This window comes from Bos grunniens, chromosome 26, assembly GCF_055505025.1.
Source record: "Bos grunniens cultivar Pamir isolate PY7600 chromosome 26, Bosgru_T2T1.0, whole genome shotgun sequence".
NCBI classification, from domain to species: Eukaryota; Metazoa; Chordata; class Mammalia; order Artiodactyla; family Bovidae; genus Bos; species Bos grunniens.
The window spans coordinates 14,642,436-14,654,875 of NC_141190.1; the positions used below are offsets into that span (position 1 = coordinate 14,642,436).

The window sequence follows — 12,440 nt, forward strand, 5'->3', positions numbered from 1 at the left end:
TAATTGAAAAGTTGAGAGAATTAAGAATGATCTTTTCTAATTAATCTTAAAGCATATTGCACAATAGTTCATTTTAAAAATTGGTACTTTACCATCCTAAGGGAATTTTTCTTTTTAAAATGTTACTATTTCATCACCTAAAACAAAGCTAACTAAACAATAAAGTGAAAAATCAAAACACAACATAGCATGTTCATAGTTCTGCTTATTGCCTATTAAGCAAATGAAAAGCAAGCATTTATCAATTCATTCATTAACCTTTTTTGAGCACCTGCTATGTGCTAACAGCTAGATAATATAGATATATAAATCAGTATAACAATAGGGACATAAAGATTCTTGGATTTAAGAAATTCAGTTGTAAACAAATAAGATGTATAATAAGACATACTAATTTAGTAATATATTAAAGAACTTTGGGCTCTTGGAAGATAGAATGATAACTTTGATTCCAGGAGTTGGGAAGGGTTATACGGAAAGTTGAAATGTGAGCTGGATTTTGAAGGAAATGTGAGTTCAGCAAGTAGATATGAAGGAAGAGGCATTAATGACAGGCAAATAGCGTGTGTCAGTTATAGGTAACTGACTATACTGTCTCACCATAGTATAGTATGGTGTACTTTGGCCCCCTGATGCAAACAGCTGACTCATTGGAAAAGACCCTGATGCTGGGAAGGATTGAAGGCAGAAGGAGAAGAGGGCGACAGGGAATGAGATGGTTGGATGACATCACTGATTCAGTGGACATGAACTTAGGCAAACTCCGAGAGATGGTGAAGGATAGGGAAGCCTGGTGTGCTGCAGTCCATAGGGTCACGAAGAGTAGGACAGGACTTGGCAACTGAATGACGACAACAAATAGTATGATGGGCATGAAACTGGCTGACCAGCTTTGTGATGTTAGAAATTGTAATGTTTAAATGTAAGCAAAGAAGGGTAGAGAGTGGTAATAAAAGCTGATTAGGTAGTTTTAGCCAGATTGTGGCATGTTTTGTGAGGCTTTAGTAAGCCTCCTCTAGGGGAATGGTATGATCAGCTTTGCACTTTTAGATGATAATTTTATGAATTGGCAATAGAGTGAGTTGAGAGAGACAGATGGTTGGAATTTCAGTTTAGAAAGCTTTTACAGTGATCTAGGCAGGGGATGTTAAGGACCTAAAATAAAACAGTGGTACTGGAAAGATTTCTGAAGAAAGAAAGGTAGTAGATGATGGAGAAAAATGATAGATTTGAATGAAATTTGTAAAGGAGGTAAAATCAAAAGAATCTGATGAGTGGTTAGATATTTGTTTTGGGGGCATTTAGACAACTGAGCGACTTCACTTTCACTTTTCACTTTCATGCATTGGAGAAGGAAATGGCAACCACTCCAGTGTTCTTGCCTGGAGAATCCCAGGGACAGAGGAGCCTGGTGGGCTGCCGTCTCTGGGGTCGCACAGAGTCAGACACGACTGAAGCGACTTAGCAGCAGCAGCAGTAGCAGATGACATTTAGTTTTCTTTCCTGAGAAATTGGATTGATGATAGAACTATTAACAGGAATAGGAAGTAGGAAGAACACTTGGTTTAGTAGGAAGATATGAGTTTAATGTGCTTGTTGGTGGACTGGAGATGTCTAATAGCTGTTGGAATTAAATATTTAGAATTTATAGAGGTCTAGCTAGAGATACAGATTGAGAATAGTCAGTGAACGTAGTGTTTGAAGTCAATTGACTTGAAATTGCCCTAGAGAGCTAGAAGAAAAAATTGAAGGATGGAGATAGAAGGAAAAAGAATCCAGAAGGATATCTCATAGATAAAAGGAGAACAAAGAGAGAGTGGTGTTAAAAGCAGAAGAAACAGAAGTAAGATAGAATGAGAGATCATAGAATTATTTAGGAGATACTCCATGATATTATTGACAGCAGTTTCAACAAAGGAATAGGGGTGGGAATTAGATTGTAGTAGGTTTGGCTAGGGAAGGACAGAGGAGGCAGCTGCAGGGCACAGAAAATTGTAGGAGGACTTTTTTGTTTCCTTTAGTTGTTCTTGTTTTAAAGATGGGAGGCAATTTAGCAAGTTTATTTAGTGAAGAGAAAGGAGGTAGTGGAAGTTAAAAATGCAATAGAGTGAGTAGCTGATCCATGGATCAGTTCCTTCAGGAAGAGATAGGATCAAGACCAAAGATGAAGAGGTGAGCCTTGAAGGGGAAGAGGGACAACTCTGATGTGAGCAGAAATGTTTGGTCCTAATATGGTTTTGATTTCAGTGGATTTGGAGTTGCAAAGGAATAAAATTTTGGAGTGTCTATTTGATCATTTTTCCCTGTACCACAAAGTCAGCGTTGAATTGAAAGTACAGTGTTTCAGACAGCATGTATTCTCTTTTTTTCTTCTATCTTATTTAGAGACTGCTTCCCAAGACGCAGTTATGTGGATCAGTAATCTTGAACTTTTCCTTCAATTCTGACTTGTAATACTTTTTAAGGTTAACAATGTAATCCAGACTGAAAAGAGAGAGAAGAAATGGAAAAATAATTCCAGCTTCATAAAACTTTCTAGACTCTTTTTTTAACTGGTGCAACTTAGTAGAAAGGCAAAAGGACATCTTTTTTTCATACTATTGAGATGGCATACAATTTGATATAGTGATCACTTCAAACAGTTCTCTAGTATTCTGAACTTTTAAAAATGAATATCTTTAATTATTTTACTTGTATATCTGCTTTGTGTGTGTGTGTTTTAGGGTTATGGTTTTCCAGTGAATCGACTTTTTGACCTTTTATTTGAAATAAGAGATCAATACAATGAAACATTGCTTAAGAAATGGGCTGGAGTTTTCAGGTTAGTCTAAGCCATGGTACCTTAATGTAAGAAAAAAATTGCCAAATTATGAAGTAATTGTTTTTGCATTTAGCAATAAAATTGCTTATAATTATATTTTTATTGTGGTAAAATATGTGTAACTTAAAATTGACCATTTTAACCTTTTATGAATGTATAGTTCAGTGACATTATGTTCACACTGTTGAAACCATCACCGCTGTTCATCTCCAGAACTTTCTTATCTTCCTAAACTGAAACTCTGTACCAATTAAACAGTCCTTCCCAACCTCTTTTTCTTCTGGTTCATCCCGGAAATCACCATTCTACTTTGTCTTTGAATTTGACTACTCTAGTTACTTTATATAAGTAGTTCGTACATTGTTTGGGTTTTGTGTCTGAATTTGTTTGGTTTTTTTGGTCTGGTTTATTTCACTAAGCATAATGTCTTCAAGGTTTATCCATGGTGTAGTAGTATGTGTCAGAATATCATTCCTTTTTTAAGGCTAAATAATACTCCATTGTGTGTATCATGTTTTATTTATCCATTCATCTACTTATGGATATTTGGGTTGTTTTCACCTTTTGACAATTAATGAATAATGCCACTGTGAACTCTGACAAACAGTTATCTGTTTGGGTCCCTGTTTCAGTTCTTTTGGGCATATACCCAGAAGTGGAATTGCTGGATTATATGGTAAATAATTTTGAGGAACCTCTATTCTGTTTTCCACAATGGCTGCACCACAGGTACATGACTTATTTCCAGCCTCTCATTAAGATGCCAGAGCCATTTATCAATTAGATATTCATTATGTACTGCCCAAACCATATCCTTCTCTTATGTTCCTTACCTCTGCAGATGTCTGTGATGAGGTGAGATATATATCATTTGTCCATTTTCCTTATCTAGAAACCACAGATTCATTAGGATTATACTTTCCCTCATAATCCTCATTTAGTTTGTAAGTCCCATCTATTCTACTTCTTAAAAACTGTTTCTGCCACTCCCTTTCTGCCTCCACAAATACAGCTTTAATTCAAATCCTCATCGCTCTTTATTTGGATCATTCAATCTTTCTACCTGGCCTCTCTCTGTTCATTATTGTCTTTTTCTTTGTTTTTCCTCCTACTATGTGAAATTCTTCCTATCATATTCCTCTGCCTAAAACCTCAGATGATATTCCATTGCCTATAGGATAAAATCTGGGTCTCAGTTTGTCCACCTGCCCAGCCTTATTTTAAACCATGTCCCTTGCATACTTTATACTCCAGTAATACTGCATACTTGTGGTTTTATTCAGCCCCTCCCCACAGTCGTACTTTTTCATGCCTTATGTTTTTGCATGTTATGGTCCATCCTTTGGAAATGCTATTCTCCCATAATCTCATTAGAAGTGTTTCGTTTTATCTGTAAAACCCCTACACAGCCCATAGCTTCTCTGTAAAACTTCTCATGAGATATCCCCCACCTAGTCTGTTAAAGTTAGTTGCTTTTTTCCTTTGTCCTATATCTGAAACTTGTACCTCATTTATTGTCTGCATAACATCATTATAAACATAATCTGTTTGTATATCTCTCTCTGCTATTAGGCTTGAGAACAAAGATCTTGCTTTTATCTTCATGGGGGTAGAGAGTTTTCATTATAGTTAGCCCAGAGACTAGCACATAATAGGTGCTCAAGAAATACTAATCAGACTGAATTATTGATTATAAAGAAGTTGATTGGACAGCAGGTATATTAGTAAGGCTGAGTTAAGCTACTAACAAAAGTACACAAAATCTCATTGGATAAACATAGGCATTTTATTTCTCACACAGAAGTTTATAGTGGGTCTAGTAGTCCACGACTCAGGCTTTTACCATCTGTGATTCTACTTTCTCGACATGGGGGGGTCTCTCCTGTCACCATGGGACAGAGGATCACACAGTTAGCTCATAAATGCTTTAGACTTAAAGCAACACATGTAGCTTGTGTTCACAGTCCAGTGGCTGAAACTAGTCATATGACTGCCTGTTTGCAAGGAAAGCACATAGATGTTTGGTGAGTAGTAAATGTGTCTGCCTTACTAAGTGTAAAAGCTGCTTTTCTAAGTACAGCATTGTGAGAGACAGACAAATGGAAGACATTGTTTTCATCTTCGAGGGGCTTATGATCTAGTTGGAAAGAGAACACAGAAGACGTGGAACTTGAGAGTTGTTCCTGTTAAGAAATATGACTGGGATACTCTTCAACTCATTTTTAGTTGTAGTTAGTTCATTCAGACTATATCATGTTGGGAACTGTTCTAAGGAATTGAAGTACTGAAGGATGTAAAATAAACAGGTAGAAAGAGGATCACACGTTAATTTTGAAAGACACTTATTTGATACTGGATTTTAGAATTCTGAGTGATTAGGCACTGTTTTCCTATTTATACCCTTAACTGACAAGCAAAAAATTATTTTGTAATTATTGGGTTTTCTTATTGTTCTATAGCACTCTATTGGTGTATTTTCTAATATTAAATTTTCAATTCTGTCTTCTTTCTTAACAGGGACATTTTTGAAGAAGATAATTATAGCCCCATCCCTATTGTTAGTGAAGAAGAATATAGAGCAATCATAAGTAAATTTCCCTTTCAAGATCCAGACCTTGAAAAGGTACAACTTTGTTCTTACTTCAAGAATTTTCTTCAAAATAAATTAATCAGTAATACATTATATTAACCTGACATTGTGAGAATAGCTTCTTTTGAGGCTTTTGTTGTTACTGTTGTGTTATTTGAGAAAATTAATTATGTTTTTGTTAACTTTTAAAGATTATGTTACTACTACTGTTATTTTGGTGAGGTTAAGAAGGGACTTTTCCTGGGGCTACTAGGAGCAGTTGTCCCAAATGTTAGGTGGATTCCCAGAGCAGGTGTTACAAATGTTGGGTGGGTTCCAAATTAAACATGTTGAGTAGATTATAGGAATAAGAGAATTTTGTAGGGAAAGAGAGAATTTCTATGAAATTTGCATTACTGTGAAAGATCTTAATTTTAATTTTTTTTTTCTAGAAACGTACTCATGTAAAAAAGTTTGTCTTGGTTCAGTAAGAGGTGTATGAAGGTAATAGTCATCTGGATTTTTTTCTGAAGTAAGAATGTATATTTTTGGAATTAGGATGTGAACAAAAGATAGGATAGAGAAAGGAAATTTCTTTTGCTGAAATGCTGAAATACTGAAATTTCTTCCAGCATTAGAATATTCTGTAAATATACCTGATTGCCCGTGTGTGTGCATGCACACAAAAACACACATGCTTGTACCAATCCAGTATCTCTGGGTAGAATTAGATCTTATGAGAAAAGGATATCGTATTTCCTGCTCATATCACCTTTTTAGTTCTCCTCATTCTTGATATTTTCCCTTAATCTTTTTTGTTATTTTTCCAACACTTTATAATTTAGTTCTTTTCTATATTTTTATCCCTTCATAATGAACAAGAGTGAATTCTCAGTGAGTTGTGTGAATTGTGACTGTAAATTTTTATGTAAATATAATAAATTTTTATTAAAATTCTATGTTATATTCATTTATACATAGACAAAGCAAATTATGTGTCATTTCAGTTCAATTGCTCAGTTGTGTCTGACTCTTTGTGACCCCAGGGACTGCAGCACTTCAGGCTTCCCTGTCTATCATCAGCTCCTGGAGCTTGCTCAAACTCATGTCCCTCAAGTCAGTGATGCCATCCAAGCATCTCATTCTCTGTCATCCCCTTCTCCTCTTGCCTTCAGTCTTTTCCAGCTTCAGAGTCTTTTCCAGTGAGTCAGTTCTTCGCATCAGGTGGCCGGAGTATTGGAGCTCCAGCTTCAAATTATGTGTTCAGTTCAGTCGCTCAGTTGTGTCCAACTCTGCGACCCTATAAAACGGTTAGAACTGGACATGGAACAACAGACTGGTTCCAAATTGTGTGTAACAGTCACTAAATATAGGACCAATTAATTAAATGCATAGCTTTTAGATTATAGCTAATGCTGCCATTGCATATACCTAATTGTATTCTAAATACACACAGAAGACCAGATTAATTATTCTATTTCTGTATTTTTGAAGCCCCAATCAAAGATCCTTGTCAGGAAATATTATAAGAATATGCTTTGTCTCATGGCTTGGTTTAGTTTTAGTTATTGGTAATAAATGTGTTCAGGATATAGCATCTGTAAAGAGAACACTAGGCTTCTCTGGTGGCTCAGTGATAAAGAATCCACCTGCCAATGCAGGAGACACAGGTCTGTTCCCTGGGTTAGGAAGATCCTATGGAGAAGGAAAATGCAATCTACTCCAGGATTCTTGCCTGGGAAATCCAATGGACAGGGGAGCCTGGCAGGCTGCAGCCTATGGGGTCACAAAAGACACTGGGACGACCCAGAGGGATGGTATGGGGAGGGAGGAGGGGGGAGGGTTCAGGATGGGGAACACATGTATACCTGTGGCGGATTCATTTTGATATTTGGCAAAACTAATACAATTGTAAAGTTTAAAAATAAAATAAAATTAAAAAAAAAAATCCCCCCCCCCCAAAAAAAAAGAGTTGGACATGGCTTAGTGACTAAACAACAGCAAAAATAGCAGTGGATTTGGTCTGGATTCATGTGCCGGATCTGTCTGTGGCTTACTATGGGCGAGTGACTTACCCTGTTTGGACATTTGTGCCTTATTTGTCTAATGAGAATTTTGAATTAAATAATCTCTAATATCTCTACTAATTATACTGAACTATTCTAAATGGATTCATAGTTAAAAGGATATTTGGCTTTGCTTGTAGGGTATATCCCACGGTATTTTAGGATTAAATTTGTTAGGAATTGTATTCATTGGTTTGTGTATTATTTGTCATTAAAAGAACTATCACTAAGGCAGAAGCCACATGGAAAATTTAAATGTGGTAACTTAGAAATCCCATAACTTATTTTGTAGTAGTCTCTTGGTTGTTTGTGTATATACTTATTTTTTCCTAACTTAAGTATAATTTTCAATTAAAATAGTTTTAAAAGATATAAAATTATCTTTCAAATAACTTGAGTTACTATTTTCAGTGGAAATACCAAGTGAGAAAAGTAAGACTGAACATACATGCAAAAATATCTATTTTTGCAGATAGCTGTGCTAATTTAACTAGTACCCTTTGGCTAAAATAAGAACATAGTCATTTTATCTTTAATGTCATTAAAATAAATTCTTATTGAAATGTCTTTGAAGTAGTTAATATTGTTCAATTATTGTGCAAAGCATTAATTGAAAGTGAGTTATCTCTTCCATGTTTATAAAGTGATTTTAAAGAATGGCAGCTCTTTACTTGATTTTTGTAGTCCTCCTAATTTAGTCCCTACATTTGGAAAGGTTGAACTTACCAGTTTTAGAGAGACTGCTCTCTGCAAATGTCTTTACTACCAACTTTTTGTAAGCTGCTTTTTGCTGGAGGTACCTAAGAATAAATGTTCATTTATGGCTTTATCATTTACCTCCTGTTTAATGGACACTGTGCCATGTGCTAGTTTTTCCATCTCTACTGTCAAGGAACTTGTAGCCAAGAGAGGAATAGATAAAATAAACAGGAAATTACAATTCATAGAAGTTGACCATGCTAAGGATTAAGACAAGTAGAATGGAAAAAAAGCTGTAATTCTGTAGTATAAAGTATCAGTGGCAAGGTAATAAAGTACAAGAGATAAAGATCAAAAAATGAAGTAGAAACAGCCAGACTATAAATAGACCTTCTATACAGTGTTAGGAAGTTTAGCCTTTACTCTGACAGCTATAGGAAGTCACCCCCAGTCTTCAAGTAGTAAATACTTAATCGGATTTGTGTTTTAAAAAGATCTCTGTGACTAGTGTGTGGAGAATGGATAGGAGAAGAGTAAGGTGGGGAGACTAGCTTGGGGATTGTTTTGGTAATTTTGGCAAGAGAAATTGGTGACCTGAGTGGGAGTTATAGCTGTGGAATTTGATTTGAGATATTTAAGAGATAAGAATGACAGAAGTTGATTATCATTTGCTTATTTGGGATGATGAAGATAGAGGGGCAAGTATGCTAGCCAGGGTTCTGCATTGGATGGTGGAAGCATTCACTAATATAGGAAATAAAAGAGTAGCAGATTTAGAAAGAAGGGATGATTATTTCACTTTGAGATCTGTTGAGAATGTCTCAAATGTTACAGCTAAATGGACGTGTTCAGTGGTATCTTAATACACACATTTGGACTTCAGGAGAAAGATTGGGCCGAGATTGTGGATTTGGGAGATATTGGCTCTCACATGATGAGAGTAGGTGAGATTATCCAAAAACAGTATGTATGGTAAGAAGAAAAGAAGGTATAGGATAGAACCATACCTAGAGGAGGAGATATAGAGAAGGTAGAGAAATAAAAGGAAAACCAGTATAGGTCACAGATACCAAAAAAGGAAAGGTCATTTAAGAAGCAGAAGGCCCATTGTGTCAGACTCTTCAGATAAATCAGTTAACACGAAAAGTTCGTTCAATTCAGTTCAGTTCACTCACTCAGTCATATTCAACTCTTTGCGACCCCATGGACTGCAGCATGCCAGGGCTCCCTGTCCATCACCAACTCCCGGAGCTTGCTCAAACTCATGTCCATCAAGCCGGTGATGCCATCCAACCATCTCATCCTGTGTCGTCCCCTTGTCCTCGCTCAAACTCATGTCCATCAAGCCGGTGATGCCATCCAACCTACTCATCCTGTGTCGTCCCCTTCTCCTCCTGCTTTCAATCTTTTCCAGCATCAGGAGATTTTCCAAGGCCAAAGTATTAGGAGTTTCAGCTTCAGCATCAGTTCTTTCAGTGAATATTCAGGACTGATTTTCTTTAGGATGGACTGGTTGGATCTCCTGACAGTCCAAGGGACTCTGAAGAGTCTTCTCCAACACTGCAGTTCAAAAGCATCGATTCTTCAGTGCTCAGCCTTCTTTATAGTTCAAATCTCACATCCGTACATGACTACTGGAAAACCATAGCTTTGACTAGATGGACCTTTGTTGGCAAAGTAATGTCTCTGCTTTTTAATATGCTGTCTAGGTTGGTCATAGCTTTCCCTCCAAGGAGCAAGTGTCTTTTAATTTCATGGATGCAGTTGCCACCTGCAGTGATTTTGGAGCCCCCCAAAATAAAGTCTCTCACTGTTTCCATTGTTTCCCCATCTATTTGCCATGAAGTGATGGGACCAGATGATCTTAGTTTTCTGAATGTTGAGTTTTAAGACAACTTTTTCACTCTCCTCTTTCACTTTCATCAAGAGGCTTGTTAGCTCTTCTTCACCTTCTGCCATTAGGGTGGTGTCATCTGCATATCTGAGGTTATTGATACATCTCCTGGCAGTCTTGATTCCAGCTTGTGCTTCATCCAGCCCGGCATTTCACATGGATTTAACATTTACTAGGTCATTGGTGACCTTGGTGAGAGTACTTTCAATGATGTAAACTAAGTTGCAATTCATGTGAAGATAAAAGTAAAGTTTAGATTTCATAAAGTGTAAATAGAGGGCTCTTAGTAAAAATCCTCAAGAGTTTTACCTTTTAGGGCTGAGAATTTGCTAGTGGATGTTGGCTGTTAAGGCATTTTAACCAAGAAGCACACTGTAAACCATTAGCTGCATTCTGGTGTTTGATGGTATACAGGCCAGAAAGCTGCTGTAAGGTATTCTAAGAGTTATGGAATGAAATGGGTACCTTCTTGAATTGACATCAATTCAAACAAATGAAGGGAGTCTTAGAATTATTTGATGACACTAAGCCAGGAACCTGGCCCATAACTTTCACAACAAACTGACTCTTGTATTATGGCTGCAAAGAAACAGGTAGTTATGTATCTTCTGTAGGATACTTATCATCAGAACACGTAGAGGTATTGTTATCTGCTTTCTGTGCTTGTTAGAAGTCTGATAATATGATTTAAGAAACAGATAAATTGCCATATTTTTTCTTCAGAAATATTTTGGTTCTCCTTAAAATCTAAAAAATAACATTGAAATATAACAGTAGACTTTAAAATGCAGGTATTAACTATTAATTCAGATGTGAAGTAAATTTAATTTTTACATTTTTGAGGTGTTTAGGATATCTTTTTCTAAAATTTCAGAAATAATATCAACTTCTTTTTTCTTCCAACAGCAACCTTTCCCAAAGAAATTGCCCATGTCTCAGTCAGTGCCTCATATTTATATTCAAGTTAAAGAATTTATTTATGCCAGCCTTAAATTTTCAGAGTCACTACACCGGAGGTAAGTTTACTAATGAGAAATGTATCTTTTTCAAAGCTATTTTTGTGAAACATTATTTGGTTTATAGGCCATGACTCTTTATTGGACTAGTACCTTGTTGGAAGGCTTATATATTTTAGTAGAAGGAAAGTTTTAGTTGTTCAGTTGTGTCTGACCCCATAGACTGTAGCCCGCCAGGCTCCTCTGTCCATGGAATTCTCCAGGCAAGAATACTGGAATGGGTTGCCATTCCCTTCTCCAGGGGATGTTCCCAACCCAGGGATTGAACCCAGGTCTCCCACATTGCATGCAGATTCTTAATCATCTAAGCCACCAGGCAAGCCCATTTTAGTGGCATTTAGGGTTTTTTTTTTTCAGTCGCTTCAGTCATGTCCGACTCTGCGACCCCATAGATGGCAGCCCACCAGGCTCCCCCGTCCCTGGGATTCTCCAGGCAAGAACACTGGAGTGGGTTGCCATTTCCTTCTCCAATGCATGAAAGTGAAAAGTCAAAGTGAAGTCGCTCAGTCGTGTCCGACTCTTAGCGACCTCATGGACTGCAGCCTACCAGGCTCCTCCGTCCATGGGATTTTGTAGGCAAGAGTACTAGGGTGGGGTGCCATTGCCTTCTCCGGACATTTAGGGTTAGGTTGATATAAATTTGATGGTACATATTTTTTGACATTTCATTATGTAAATCTTCAAATATATATAAAAGTAGAGGTAATAGGAAAAGAAACTCCTGTATTTTCAGCATTTTGATTTAACCATAATAAATGCTTTTTCCATAATAAGCTGTTTTATTTGCTGAATTATTTTAAATCAAACTCTAGAAATAATGGCATTTTATCCCTCACTACTTAGGTGTTTCTAAAAACAATAAGGACATTTCATTGTTTAACACACTTAACAAAATTAATACTATTCCATAGTATCTGTTCTCTAGCCCATATCAGTATTTTCTAAATTGTCACCCAAATGTCTGTTTTTAGCTAGTATGTTTGAATCAGGGACTAAATAAAGTTCTCACCTTATGTTTGTTGTTAAATCTGTTTTACCAGTATCTCTTCTATTTTTTCTCTAGTTGTTTAGATCTTATTTATTTTAGTTTCTCTCTTGCTCAGGTTACCAATGGCTAAATAATATTCCTTTATTTCACTGACTTGTCAAAAAGCTAATATTCTTAATAGTTTTTACTTGAGTAGGCTTAAAGTGAAGATTCAAACAAAATCAGTGAGAATTAATAAATAATGCTATGAAAGTGTTACTAAGTCGTGTCCAAATCTTTGCGACCCCATGTACTACAGTACAGAGCCCACCAGCGTCCTCTGTCCATGGGGTTCTCCAGGTGAGAATACTGTAGTGGGTTGCCATTCCCTTCTCCAGAGGATCTGCC

The 12,440-nt window shown here is 36.6% G+C and overlaps 1 protein-coding gene across 18 annotated transcripts in view; it reads left to right on the top strand.

The window, feature by feature from the left end:
* Window positions 1-12,440, top strand: part of EXOC6 (exocyst complex component 6) — a 193,710-nt gene that overhangs the window by 82,014 nt on the left and 99,256 nt on the right. For all 18 annotated transcript variants that reach the window (XR_015155644.1, XR_015155645.1, XR_015155646.1 and 15 more), the window contains 3 exons: window positions 2,724-2,821; window positions 5,339-5,444; window positions 10,956-11,065. Coding sequence is in view for 15 of the 18 variants with exons in the window: in XM_086378605.1 (XP_086234731.1) it covers window positions 2,724-2,821; window positions 5,339-5,444; window positions 10,956-11,065 (314 nt within the window). In the remaining 3 variants the exon portion in view is untranslated. The remainder of the gene's footprint in view (window positions 1-2,723; window positions 2,822-5,338; window positions 5,445-10,955; window positions 11,066-12,440) is intronic.